This window comes from Rhinoraja longicauda, chromosome 9 (genome assembly GCF_053455715.1).
Source record: "Rhinoraja longicauda isolate Sanriku21f chromosome 9, sRhiLon1.1, whole genome shotgun sequence".
NCBI classification, from domain to species: Eukaryota; Metazoa; Chordata; class Chondrichthyes; order Rajiformes; family Arhynchobatidae; genus Rhinoraja; species Rhinoraja longicauda.
In genome coordinates this window covers 46,694,496-46,709,439 of record NC_135961.1, presented here as the reverse complement: position 1 = coordinate 46,709,439, position 14,944 = coordinate 46,694,496, and the positions used below count along the sequence as shown (strand labels likewise).

General features: G+C 41.8%; 1 protein-coding gene across 2 annotated transcripts; it reads right to left on the bottom strand.

Moving 5' to 3' along the window:
- Window positions 1–4,483: 4,483 nt before the first annotated feature.
- psmb1 (proteasome 20S subunit beta 1) lies at window positions 4,484–13,679 on the bottom strand. 2 transcript variants are annotated; one of them, XM_078405392.1, is made up of 6 exons: window positions 13,356–13,679; window positions 11,762–11,869; window positions 7,517–7,598; window positions 6,687–6,816; window positions 5,089–5,195; window positions 4,484–4,831 (listed from the first exon to the last, which is right to left on the bottom strand). In XM_078405392.1, the coding sequence occupies exons 1-6, from the start codon at window positions 13,448–13,450 to the stop codon at window positions 4,646–4,648; spliced, it is 708 nt and encodes a 235-aa protein (XP_078261518.1). In that variant the 5' UTR covers window positions 13,451–13,679; the 3' UTR covers window positions 4,484–4,645. The 2 variants fall into 2 exon arrangements, with proteins under 2 accessions (XP_078261518.1, XP_078261517.1); XM_078405391.1 differs by lacking the exon at window positions 13,356–13,679 and adding an exon at window positions 12,482–13,185.
- Between the last annotated feature and the right edge of the window lie 1,265 nt (window positions 13,680–14,944).

The window sequence follows — 14,944 nt, the reverse complement described above, 5'->3', positions numbered from 1 at the left end:
AGCGTAATAAAAGAGGTGCTGCTGGAGGAACTCAGTGGTTCAGGTAGCATCTGAGAGAAATAGGCAGTCAACATTTTGGGTTGAGACCCTTCATCTCAATTGAAAGGGAAGAGGGGAGACGGCCAGCGTAAATCGCTGGAGGAAAGGGGTGAGGCAAGAGTGAGCAAGTGATAGGTGGATACAGATGAGGGGTTGATTGGAAGATGGGTCCAATTGGAGTGTGGGGGGAAGGGTGGAAATGATATGACAGAGGCTGGAGGTGATATGTGAAGAACAAAAAGCTGCAGATTCTAAAATCAAGGCAAAGAATCAAAAGATAGGATCATCATGAGGCACTAACAAGGCAGCATGCAATAGTAAGAGGTGAGAGCTACTGAAAGTTAGAATTTAAATGGTTTTGTTGCAGTAATGGATTCTTCTTCTTCTTTCGTGTCCATCATCCATGTTTCAAATGTTACATCACTGTCATCGTCCGTCCTGAAAAGGGCGCAAGCTTAATGGATCGCTCTCAGGTGTTTAGAAAAATAAAACAAGGAACAAACACCAAACTTAGGAAACATAGGAAATAGGTGCAGGAGTAGGCCATTCGGCCCTTCGAGCCAGCACCGCCATTCAATATGATCATGGCTGATCATCTAAAGTCAGTACCCCGTTCTGGCTTTCTCCCCATATCCCTTGATTCCTTTAGCTCTAAGAGCTAATGCTATCTCTTGAAAACAGTACAATAATACCATCGGGATAACAAACATTACAATCCCCAGCGGTATGAATATTGATTTATCTAGCTTCAAGTAACCCTCTCTCTCCGTCCCTCTCCCACCCAAGTCGTTGTACCAGCTTCAAAGTCATCTTGTTGTCTCATAGCCTGTAACTCATTCTCACCTAGCCCACAGCTAACAATGGCCTGTTTCCTTTATCGCGGATTACTTTTGTGTATATTTAATTCAGTCTGAAGGGTCTCGACCCGAAACATCACCCATTCCTTCTCTCCTGAGATGCTGCCTGACCTGCTGAGTTACTCCAGCATTTCGTGAATAAATACCTTCGATTTGTACCAGCATCTGCAGTTATTTTCTTATACTATTTAATTCATTTGTTCTATATCTCTCTATATCACCATCTAGATCTCTCGTTTCCCTTTCCCTCTGACTCAGTCTGAAGGGTCTCGACCCGAAACGTCCCCTTATTTCATCTCTCCAGAGATGCTGCCTGACCCGCTGAGTTATTCCAGCTTTTTGTGTCTAACTACAATAACAAGTACGTATTATGTTTTATTTGGTCGGTATTATTTTAATACCTTTTGAGCGTGTAGTGGGCAATGGGGAAAGATTCAAGTAATAACTGTTCCCAATGGTCGAATCACATCGCCGAGTTACTCCAGCACACTGTGTCTTTTTATTTTGTAGACCAGCACCTGCAGTTCCTTGCGGCTTCGTCCATTTAAGCGGTGTCCCTGGAGGTAGCAAAACACCTCATTTTGGCCAACAAGCATCGTTTTGTTTGTTTAAACCAGCCATTCAGATCCACTGCGCTCAATTGGCCATCGGTGTATTCCACCCCCTTTAGAAGTAAAAGCTCAGAATGGACACAAAATGCTGGAGTAACTCAGCAGGACAGGCAGCATCTCTGGAGAGAAGGAACGGGTGACGTTTCAGGTCGAGATCCTCCTTCACTGTGTAAATTGTTAAAACAATCTCATTAACACACATTCAAACGGAATGACTTGACAGCATATGGCGTATTAAAGACCCCAAGTGTAAAACCACAAAAAATGTAGAGTTGCTGCCTCACAGCGCCAGAGACCCGGGTTCGATCCTGACCTCGGGTGCTGCCTGTACTGGATTTGTACGTTCTCCCCATGATCTGCGTGGGTTTTCTCCGGGTGCTCCGGTTTCCTCCCACTCCAAAGACGTACAGATTTGTAGGCTAATTGCATTCGGTAAAATTGTAAATTGTCCCTAGTGTGTGTGTAGGATAGTGTTAATAGCGTGAACTAAGGAGTGCTGGACCTATTTTATGTGAACTTAAAAACAAAAACTGCATTTTGCATATTAATGTCTGGGTTGTCCATCTTCGCAGTTATATCATAGGAAATGAATGTCCCGATTTGAACATGTTGCTGCTGCCACCACGTGGTAGGAATATGAATTGACATCATACATTACTTGCTCTATCAGCATGAGAAACATGGATGTTTATGTCAAATTTTTATGTAGTTATGTGTCTTGTTGCTTTTTTGGTATGACTGTATGGCATTCAAATTCCTCTTATGTTGCAAAACATACTTGGCTAATAAATTACCATTATGATTATAATTATGATATATTGTCTTTGATGACTAAGAATCATGGAGACATACAACAGAGAACAGGCCCTTCGGCCCAACTCATGCATGCTGACAAAGACGCTAGTCCCATTTGCTTGAATTTGTTCTATATATTTTTAAATGTTGTTATTGTATCTGCATCAATTGCTACTTCTGGCTGCTCATTACATATACATAGCACCCTGTGTGAAAAGGTTTACCCCTTGGATTACCAATAAATCTTTCACCTCTCACCGTAAGCCTATGCCCTCTAGTTCTTGATTCCCCTCGCCTGGGAAAAAGACTGTGCATTCACCCTATCTATTCCTCTCATGATTTTATACAATTCTATAAGATCACCCCACAGCCTCCTGTGCTCCAAGAAATAGTCCTTGACTGCCCAACCTCTCCCTATAGTTCATGCCCTTGAGGTCCTGGCAACATCCTTGTAAATCTTCTCTGCACTTTTTCCAGTTTAATAGTATATTTTCTATAACAGTGACCAAAATTGAGCACAGTACTCCAAGTGCAGCCTCTTGGATACAATTTTATTTCCTACATTAATGTCCAAAAACACTGATGGCTAGTCTTCTCCCAACTACCATTGGGCAAAAGGGACAAAGGTTTCAAAGCACTTGCCACCATTCAAGAACAGCTCTTTCCCTATGTCATCAGATTTTTTAATGGACATTTCAAATGATAAGTAATCTTCCAATTTACTACGTCCAAGATACCACAAACGCCTTTCATCTCTTTAATGACCCGCTCTCCGAGCCCCCACTTCTCCATTTTTACTAGTAGTCTCAAGAAGGGTCTCGACCCGAAACGTCACCCATTCCTTCCCTCCAGAAATGCTGCATGTCCTGCTGAGTTACTCCAGCATTTTGTGTCTGTTAGGTTTAAACCAGCATCTGCAGTCCCTTCGTACACAATTATAAAAGTGTTTATTTAATTGTATTTCTAATGCTAAAATAATTTACGATAATAATTGATGGCCATGTTCCCTGAAGCTGGTTTTCCCTAACAGATCAGTTGAAGTTTGTTAAGGAGCACTCATTTTCTATTGATTTTAATTAATTAAACTGACTTTGGAAGCAGAATATACAGCTACCACTATGTTACATCGAGAGCTAGCAACAGAACAATCAGAACTGATCTTCTTGTTTTGTTCTTGAAGCTTGCTTTAATAAGTTGTGTGCATAATTGATTTTGCAGAGATGTAACAATTGGAATTTTATCTGTGGAATTCCAGGTCAATCTAGTTGAATATTCTTGTGAATTTTCACCTAGGAGGGTAAGTTTTATATAAACTAATTTGTTTGTAATTTGATAATGTTACTGGTTCTGTCTCAATTACTGTCCTGCTCTCAGAGGGATATGGAGTATGTGCAGGCAGAAGAGATTAGTTTAATTTGGCATGATTTTGAATACAGATGTGGGCTGAAGATCCTGTTCTGCACTGTTCTATCGTCTCTGACATGGTGTTATATATTTTGGTTTCATCCTTTGGAGAAGAGCAATAATTGTCACGGATTCAACTCTCTATCATTACGCTTTCAAGATAATCCATGGGTAGAACTGAGTTCTGTACTCTCAGGCAATGAGAAGGTAAGAACAGTACACCACAGGAACAGGGCCTTCGCCCAACTCTATTTATGTCAAACATAAGTCACAATGTTTGAATTGTTTTCTTGCCTCCTTGGACCTGTGCAAAACATTTTTTTCTTCGTAAAGTACTCCTTCCACTTGTCACCATTAAATGTTGGGCCAAACATGATGAGAAAACATTTCTTCACACAGAGAGTGGTGAGTCTGTGGAATTCTCTGCCACAGAAGGTAGTTGAGGCCAGTTCATTGGCTATATTTAAGAGGGAGTTAGATGTAGCCCTTATGGCTAAAGGGATCAGGGGGTATGGAGAGAAGGCAGGTACAGGTTATTGAGCTGGATGATCAGCCATGATCATATTGAATGGCAGTGCAGGCTCGAAGGGCCGAATGGCCTACTCCTGCACCTATTTTCTATGTTTCTAAGTAGATATCCTGTGGATCCAATATTGAAGTTTATTCAGGTGCAAAACATAATGGAGGCTGTGTTTCTAAAGTTCTAGTCAACTAATGCACTAATCTTTCCCTGGATTTGTTCTTGGTGATTGTTCAATTAAGTGCAGCAGCATGGTATAATTATCACTAATTCCTTTTAATAATTTGTGATTAGGACAGAAATGGAACAGGAATAGAAAATAAATGCCTGGATGAAGAGATGCAGGTACATTCAGAAGCATTATTGGCATGAATTACTAAAATTAGCTATGCTATCCTGAATGGCCAGGGTTGTTGGTGTTAATCCTTCCGAAGAGGCAGCGACTCCTCTCTGATTCCGTCTTTTGTAATGAAGCAAATCTTTAGACAGTCACCAGTATAAACGTCTCTCTCAGCTGCAGAGATGAAAACATCTTTAATTAGCTGTGTTGCTTTTTCTAGCGTGAGGGGAATATGTTCTACTGACTCCATGTTCTTGAAACCAATCTGGTAAAGAAAATGCAGAAAATTAGTGCCTACCCCCAAACATTCATGTTTAACCAGTAGTTTTAAATTCACTAACAATAGTACATGCAAGATATTTTTTTAATCACTTAATGGAAAATTGTTTTCATGCCCTTTCATTATAGATTGGCAAATCACAATTCCATTAATCAAGACTGCAGACTGGCTCACACATCCCAGACCCACTCCCATTCTATTCTTTACGAATGTTGTTAGACAATGAGTGAAAAAGGTATTACCTGGTTGTCTAAAAGCGGCTGCAACATGGCACTGGCCGAGCCACCAGCTTTGTAAGCATCTCGCTGATAGGATCCCACAGGATCAAAGCTGTAAACCGCACCCTTCCCTGCATTAAAACAATGCAACGCATGATTAACATCTGCTTTAATCAATCTATTTTTACCTTTATTTTCAGTGCACTGGCGTGCTTTTATATTTGACCAAATTGTTACTTGACCTGGCTTCCTAACACATTCCAATGATAATTAAAAGTTCAAATCGAATTCTAGTTTTAAGTCCATAATGGGTCATAAACAGTGTTCTCAAAGTAATATCTAAATACATTCATCCATGTCTGCTGACTGATGGGTTCTTATGGGAGGCCACAAATAAGATCTCAATTTAATGCACACAAAAAGCAAGAGCAGTGAAATGTTCCGAGGTCTGAAGCCTGGATTGTATTGTCAGTACCAAATGGATAACATGGCCCAGTGAGGCAAAGCTGGCAGTTCAAATAACACAACAGAGGTTGGACATATACATTATAGGTTTATACCAGAAACTCTATCCTCTCTGTTCACATTACACACTGCATTTTGTGGCTTGTTCAGCTACTTCAAATATTTTCCTTAGATCTTAAACTTTGCTAAAATGTCAGTAATCTAAATAAATAATAATGTTACTAACTATGAACAAAAACAGTAAACAAAGGGCCTAGCCACTGACGAACCTCTTGCCAGTCACAAATGGTTATGTCACCTGCAGTCACATTCCCTGATGGGATCTGACCATTTTTGGCAAAGCCAGCATTTAATGTCCAACCTTTACTCTTCTCGAGGTCATGGGGAGATGCACACCATTCAATTGCCCATCACATTAATTCACTACCCCATCCTCATCTATCTGTGGCCTCATGCACTGTTACAACAAGACCCAATGCAAACTTGAGGAACTATTTGAGCATCTCACAGCCTGCTCAAATAGCTGGACTCAACATCAAATACTCCAACAGGTCACTCATTCTTTCTGTCTGTATCAGGACTGGCCATCTCTGCACATCACCATTTTGCTCAGGTTTTCCTCTGTCCTTTATGTAAAGTCTGGCCTACTGGCAATGTGCCAAAGCCCCACCAGTAAGCAATACATTGCACAAAGAGGCTTAATCGAACTTGACTGTCACATTAGATCACCTGGTCTCACCCTTTCAGAGAGATTCCCTTTGTTCCACTCATTCTTCCCCCACATTCTCTGCTACCAACAACTAACTTGTTTTCTCTCTTTCCCAGTACATAGGAAAGGTCCAGACCTAGAAACATTAGCACTTCTCTTTCCACAGATGCTTCCTGGCCCAAGTATTTCCAGTATTTTCTGTATTCCCTTCAGATTTACTCTGTCTGCAATTTATGATTTTTCACTTACTGAGGATTATAGTAGTTAAGCTTGAAAAGTGTCCAAAAGGAGGAAGATGCTCAGGAGAACAAGAGGTTTAGGGCTTAAGAAGTTAATGCGCAGCCAGAGTATGTACTGTATTACAGCAGGGCACCATGTTACCATGTGAAATGCCTGGATGACGAGAAAGTACATGGACGTGACAGTACAATTACTGTTGAAAGCTCACCTTCTTCATCAAGGCCACCGATTATATTGTAAACATAGTAAGGAAAAAACCTTCGAGAGTACAGAATGGTGGAAAGCATTGCTGCTATTGCTCCACTTGTCATCGTCTTATTATTTGAATGTTTGTACATCTGAAAATCAAGAACATAGAAACAGTAACCAAACTACAAATGCCTTGTGTCTGAAAACAAAAATTATATGGAAGAGATTTCCAGTCCCATCTTTAAATGTTGTAAGAATCAGTCCAGTTTCAAAGATCTTTGTGTTGACAGCAGAGCTACAACTATTTTGACAACTTGAGTGACCTGGTAGGTTCAGGTATTTGAAGGACTCTTTTCCAGAGAGAATACACTTCAGAGGTCTGGATTCAAATATAGATCAGCAAAGTAGAAAGAAATATACAATGTAATTAAGCAGGTTACACACGATAAGAAAATGCATGTCATCGCAACTGAGCGGCTAAAATGGGAGATGATCTATTCTTGATTTATAAATTATCATCTCTTTGTTTATACCAAGGAAATGTACATCAGTTAAAAGTATTATAAGAAAATAACTGCAATTGAACAATCAGAGAACAAATTCAGGGAGTGATTCGTACATTAGTTTAGTTTAGAGATACAGTGCAAAAACAGGCCCTTTGGCCCATCGAGTCCGCACCATCCAGCGAGATGCAGCATTTCTCCCGAGATGCTGCCTGACCTGCTAAGTTACTCCAGCATTTTGTGAATAAATCAGTTAAAAGTATAATGTGATGATTTCTTACATCCAACTTAAGACAGTCTGACACCCATGAACAAACAGCATTTCATTTTACAAGACTGCAAATACCTTTAATCTTGCATCAATGATTTTTGTCAGTGTAAGACAATCTCCATGGAATCCAGTACATCCAATCACTGTGTGATCTGTCCTAATCACAAATTATTAAAAGGAATTAGTGATAATTATGCCATTCTGATACAATTGAACAATCGGAGAACAAATTCAGGGAGTGATTCGTACATTAGTTTAGTTTAGAGATACAGTGCAAAAACAGGCCCTTTGGCCCATTGAGTCCGCACCATCCAGCGATCTCTGCAAAGTAACACTACCCTACACACACTGGGGCCAATTTTATATTTATACAATTAACCAAGTCAATTAAAAGGTGTTAGAGGTTATGGGGAGAAGGCAGGAGAATGGGGTTAGATGGGAGCAATAGATCAGCCATGATTAAATGGCAAAATAGACGATGGGCCGAATGGCCTAATTCTACTCTATTCCTTATGACCTTATAACCTGCAAGTCCTGGGTGTGTGGGAGGAAACCGAAGATCTCGGAGAAAACCCACGCAGATCACATGGAGAACGTACAAACTCCATACAGGCAAGCACCCTTAGTCAGGATCAAACTCAGGTCACTGGAACTGAAAGGCAGTTGCTCTCACCACAGTGCTGCCCTGGTTGACTAGAAGTTTGGAAACACAGTCTCCATCATGTTATAACACCCGAATAAACTTCAATATTAGATCCACAGGCTTTCTACTTGCCCCAACATTTAATGATGATAGGTGGAAGGAGAGCTATTCATCGTCAGGACTTTACAAAGAACGAACTGTTTTGCACAGGTCCGAGGAGGCAAGAAAACAATTCAAACATTGTGACTTATATTCAACATATTGTTCGCTGAAGGCCCTGTTCCTGTGCTGTACGGTTCTTACCTCCTCATTACCTGAGAGTGCAGAGCTCAGTTATAGCCCATGGATTATCTTCATAGCGTAATGATAGAGAGTTGAATCAATGACAGTGACAGAACTATTACTGGTCCAAAGGATCAAACCAACATCATGCCAAATTAAACCGATCTCTTCTGTCTGCACATAATCCATATCCATAAATTGCATCAGTGCCTAGCTAAAATACCTTTAAATGCCACAATTGCATCTGTTTCTATTCCACACTTGGCAGCGCGTTCCAGACACCCGGCAATGTAAAATACTTGCCCTGCACATCTCTTTGAACTTGTCCCCTCTCACCTTCAAGATATGCCCTGTCATTTCCACTTGAGGGGGGAAAAAAAGATTCTGACTGAAAAAAAAGATGTGGACAGCCTCCACATCATTCCCATAATGACCCTACCAGAATTACACATAATACTTCAAATGCAGCTAACCAAGCTTTATAAACATGACTCTTATATTTAATGTCCCGACCGATGAAGGCATCATACAATATGTCTCCCATATCACTCTATCTACGCATTGCAACTTTCAGGAAGCTATGGACTTGGACCCCTAAATCCCCTGTACTTCAGTACAAGGGCCCTGCCATTAACTGTGTACTTTCCTCTTACATTTGACCTCCCACGGTGCAACACCTCACACATTCCCACTCCGTCTGTCATCTCTCCACTCATAGCTGTAACGGATCTATATCCTGTGGTACATGTAAACAGCCTCCTTTATTGTCCACAATTCCACCAATTTTCTGTTGTCTGCAAGATTACCAACCAATCGTACACATACGTCTAATAGAGGTCCCTACAGAACACCACTAATCACAGACCTCCAGCCAGAACATCTTTCCACCAATATTCACCAATCCTGCCACATGGGATCATGGTATGGTATGGCAACAGTTCTGCGGCTGACATGAAGGTTCTGCAGAGAGTCATCAACACAGCCCAGAAGATCACTAACACACGTCTGCCTGCCCTGGAAGACATCTACAGCTCCCGTTGCCTGCAGAAGGCATCCTGCATCCTAAAGGACTCATCTCACCCCACCAATCACTTGTTTGCCCTTCTGCCCTCAGGAAAGCGCTACAGGTCCATCAAAGTGCACACCACAAGACTAACAAACAGTTTCTACCCTAAGGCCATCACCACACTGAACTCTGCACTGAAAGCACACCCCCCCCATAGACAATATTTATACTGTACAATAACTACCTCTGTGCAATACTGATATATTCATTTATAATACTTATTTTTATAGTACTATTCTGTGCAATATCCTATATTCCAACAAGGTGCAATATATTATATTCTGATAAGGGTGCATACGTAGGCATAATGCGTATGTATGTGTGAATCTGTGTGTATGTGTCACAGTGTGTGCACAAAAGTGTATGAAGTTTAATTTTCCTCACTCTTTTACTGTTATTTTATTATTATATTTTATCTTGTACATTTGAGCTCCGCTCAGGCAGTGCCGCTGAATTTCATTGTATGCAACATTACAATGACAATAAAGACATTTGATTTGATTGTTTGATTGATTGAAGAAGTCAGAACCCAAGCTACCAAGTCATTGTGAATCCCATGCATCCTAATCTTTTGGATCAGCCTATTATGAAGGGTCTTGTCAAATGCCTTACTAAAGTCCATATAGACAACAAACACTGTCCTACCCTCAATCACCTTCTTGAAAAACACAATCAAGATTGCAAGACATGACCTACCCCGGACAAAACCATGTTGACTGCCTAATTATACCATTTTCTTGCAGATGCAAGTTAATCCTAACCATGAGAATCCTCTGAAATAGCTTCCCTACCACTGATATGTCATCAGTCTAATTTCCTGGATCATCCTCATTTGTTGCCTTAAAGAAAAGACATTTGTTTAATCTCCAGTCCTTTGGGACCTCATCTGTGTTATGCAAGGATACACTGATCACTGTATAGACTCCAACAATCTCCTCTCTTGCCTCTCTCAATAAGCTGGAATATCATATCATATCATATCATATATATACAGCCGGAAACAGGCCTTTTCGGCCCTCCATGTCCGTGCCGCCCAGTGATCCCCGTACATTAACACTATCCTACACCCACTAGGGACAATTTTTACATTTACCCAGCCAATTAACCTACATAGATCTCATCAGGCCCTGGAGACTCAAATCATAGATTTGATACAGCCAAGAAACAGGCTCTTTGGCCCACCTTATTGATGCTGAACAAGTTGGCATATTGGGCTAGTCCCATTTGCATACAATAAGTACATAGCACTCTTAACCCTCCATGTTCATATTTTTCCAAATGTTTTTAAAAGGTCATAATTATACCCACTTCTGTAGCCTCCTGGCAACTTAATAGTTTAAGCGATATAGTATGGAAACAGGCCCTTCGGCCTTACACACCATGGACAATTTTATAGAAGCCAATTACATGCACGTCTTTGGGGTGTGGAACTTACAGAATAGTGAAAGGCTTGGATAGAGGGGATGTTTCCACTAGTGGGAGAGTCTGGGACTAGACGTCACAACCTCATAATTAAAGGAGGTTCTTTTAGGAAGATGAGGAGAAATTTCTTTAGTCAGAGGGTGATGAATCTATGGAATTATTTGCCACAGAAGGCTGTAGAGGTCAATCAGTGAATATATTTAAGGCAGAGATAGATAGATTCTTGTGCAAGTAGGAACTCTAGATGCTGGTTTAAACCGAAGATAGACACAAAAAGCTGGAGTAACTCAGTGGGACAGGCATCTCTGGAAAGAAGGAATGGTGACGTTTCGGGTCGAGACCCTTCTTCAGACCGATAGATTCTTGATTAGTACAGGTGTCAGAGGTTATGGGGAGAAGGCAGGTGAATGGGGTTGGGAGGGAGAGATAGATCAGCCATGATTGAATGGCGAAGTAGACTTGATAGGCCAAATGGCCGAACTCTACTCCTATCCATTAGGACCTTACATATGCTTTTTTTTTCCTCTTACAAGAGGCCGTAATGTGGTCATCCAACTAATGGAACACAAGAAAGCTGAACCTGGCTCTTACTGCCTTTGATCAGCTAAAGCTACCTGGGGGAGGGGGGAGAAAGAGTGCAGTATTTGAGTACAAGTGTTCATTTACCTATAAGAACAGTTAATAGATGAGTTACACAATGATGCAGATGTTGGAATATTGAGAAATTGCTGCCAGATCTGCCGAGTCCATTAGCTTACATTCTAACTGCACAATAATGTTGAAATAAACCCATTATCACAGTTTGAAAAATACTCCAAAGTCATTGATTGAGAAACTGATGTGCTTAAGAAAAACAAAATAGTGTTCACTGTAAAATACTAGTTAACATACATGTTTTTAAACTCACAATTTGTAGCACTTGGGCGAGTCACGGCTGTGAATGGAATAACCCTCGCTTAGTCGTGTATCTGAAGCTACAATCGAAAAATCTTCCCCAGCTAAAGCCAGCACAGTTCTGAAATGATGAAAAAAGTAATGGGCGAGGGAATGAAAGACACAAATGTTAAGATTATCATTTCAAATAAAGATGTAACTTTAGATTGGTCTGTCCAAATGAACCCAAGTCCAATTAGAACCTCAATGCAGTATCCTGCATCATGAATTCACGGCATATTGTACAACTGAATTGACTACAGACTGGAATCAGAGGCTATGGAATTTCCCAAACCTAAAAGTGTTCTCTTAAAACCCAGTTAAGAAAGCAATCATGGAGTCTAGCACTAAATAACATGCCCAAGACAAACTTTATAACAATTTGTATGAACAAAATTGAAGAACAAAAAGAACAAAACCCTCAGATTCTAGATTTTATAACATACACTGATATTACAAAACGACTGAATCACAAAGTACAGGATGACAAGAATGGGACTAAATGCATGGGAACCAATGAGTTAAAAAAGTTACACTCATATGGTCAGCAAAACCAAACATACTGCTAACATCCACAAATTGGAGTGAAGTTAAAAAGCTCCACACAAAATGCTGGACTAACTCAGGTCAGGCAGCATCTCTGGAATACATGGCTAGGTATGCCAGAGAGAGAATTACTTGAAAGTAGGCATACCTTGAGATTTTGTAGTGGAGCAGTAAAATGTACACACAAGGAAGTGCAGATGCTGGTTTACCAAATAAACATACAAATCTATCCTTGTCTTCCAGAGTTGCTTCTAGAACCGCAGGGTTACTCCAGCACTGTGCTGTTTTTTCCATTTTACTGGAGTGGAGTAATTGGGTTGAGGATCGTTCAGCAGAAAGAGACTCAACTGATAGAATGACTAATTCCAATTTATAAATATCTCCAGCAAAAAAAACTTTCGATGTCTACATTGCGAACTGCATGAAAACTCATTAAGACCAATGGACGTTGAAGAGATGCGCAGAATGGTTTCAAATGTGCGAAACCGAAACTGATCGTCGGGTCCTGCGAAAAAATAAGCACCCAAGGCCCGAAAACCACGGCACTCGGCAACTGATGGGTTTCCCTTTTTTTTAAAAACTTTGACGGGTTTTATTAAATCGGTAGGGACTACCCTGACATCAGTCTGAAGAAGGGTCTCGATCCGAAACGTCACCCATTTCTTCACTCCAGAGATGCTGCCTGTCCCGCTGAGTTACTCCGGTATTTTGTGTCTACCCTCAATTTAAACCAGCATCTGCAGTTCCTTCCGACACAGTAACTCCAGACTGTCGGTTGTAGGGCAGCTGGGGAAAGAGAGCGACATCGAGCTCGGATCCTGATCATGAGCAGTTGCCCGTGTGTCACTCTTCCTTCCGCTCCCCATGCCATCCCATCCCCACTCTCCCTCCGCGCTCCATCTCCCTCCCTCCCCGCACCCCGCCGATCCGATGCGACGGGCTCCCCGCTCAGCTGCTGCTGCTGCAGCTGCTGCTCTCCGCCCCCAGCGGCCTAGGCAGGGCCCAGCGTGATCAGCGCTCACCCTCCGTTGAAGGTGTAGGGCGAGAAACGGTGTTGCGTTGGTCCCGAGTACTGGTATTCTTCCAGGCTCCTCGTATACCCATACGACTGCAGCATTTTACTCTCTCCAGTTGATCTTTATCCAAATCGAAGTGGCGCTGCTGCTAATCGCTTTTCGGCTGCTGCTGTCTCACGGCTAATATGGCGGCCTCGGCGTCACAGTCAAACCCTTCCCTCCTCACACCGGCGCAACACGCAGCCGCCGACTCGGTGTCACTCACACCTTCTTCTTGTAGCGGAGCCGACCAGGGCAAAGGCAATTCTGGATGTAGTGTTGTATAATGAACTGGATTTGATAAAGGGAACTCAAGGTAAAGGAACCAGTAGGAGGAAGCGACCACAATATGATGCTTTAATCTTCAATTTGAGAGGGAGGAGATTAAATCGGATGTGTCTGTATTGCAGCTGAGCGAAGGGGACTACAGAGGCATGAGGATGGAGCTGTCCAAAGTTGACTGGGAAGGGATGACTGGAACAGCAATGGCAGGAATTTCTGGGAATAATTCAGAAGATGCAGGATCTTTTCATTCCAAAGGGGAAGAAAGATTATCGGGGGAGAAAGCGGTGACTGTGGCTGATAAGGGAAGTCAAGGACAGTATAAAAATAAAAGAGAAGACATATAACATTGCAAAGATTAGTGGGATGCCAGAGGTTTGGGAAGCTTTTAAAGAACAACAGAAGGTATCTAAAAAGGCAATAAGGGAGAAAAGATGAAATACAAAGGTAAGCTAGCCAATAATATGAAAGAGGGTAGCAAGAGTTTCTTCAGTTATAGGAAGAATAAGAGAGAGACAAGAGTGGATGGACCACTGGAAAATGATGCAGGAGACATTACAACGGGGAATAAAGAAATGGCATAGGAGTTGATTAACTTTTTTGCATCAGTCTTCACAGATTCTTGATTAGTACGGGTGTCAGAGGTTATGGGGAGAAGGCAGGAGAATGGGGTTAGGAGGGGGAGATAGATCAGCCATGATTGAATGGCGGAGTAGACTTGATGGGCTGAATGGCCTAAATCTGCTCCTATCATTTATGACCTTTTGATCTCCCCCTCCCCCTTTCTGACCCCATTCCCCACTTTCTCCCCTGGTCCTCTGGACTCATACTTATTTATCCCCTCTCCTTCCACCTACATCCCTTCCTCTAGCTTCACAACTTATTTATCCCCTCTCCTTCCACGTACATCCCTTCCCCCAGCTTCACAACTTATTTATCCCCCCCTCCTTCCACCTACATCCTTTCGCCTAGCTTCACAACTTGCAATTTTTCAATCCTTATGTCTCACACATTCTGTATGTTCATCTCTGGCCTTTGTCCAACCATTTGTCTATCAACACCACCCCACCCCTCACCTGAATCTACCTATTACTTGCCAGGTTATGTCCTGCCCTTCCTCTCTTCCAGCTATCTTCCCCCTCCCCCCACCACAATCAGTCTGAGAAGAGCCCTGACTCTTCACCTATCCATGTTCTCCAGAAATGTTGCCTTACACACTGTGCTCCAGTACTCTTTGTCTTTTTTTGCAAACCAACACCTGCAGATCCTTCTTT

Coding starts and splice junctions, on each gene's coding strand:
- psmb1 (XM_078405391.1), bottom strand. CDS start 12,627: ATGGAAAAAACAGCACAGTGCTGGAGTAACCCTGCGGTTCTAGAAGCA. Junction 6,817..7,516: donor TCATTGATGCAAGATTAAAG/GTATTTGCAGTC, acceptor CTTGATTTTCAG/ATGTACAAACATTCAAATAA. Junction 4,832..5,088: donor AGCCGCTTTTAGACAACCAG/GTAATACCTTTT, acceptor TTTCTTTACCAG/ATTGGTTTCAAGAACATGGA.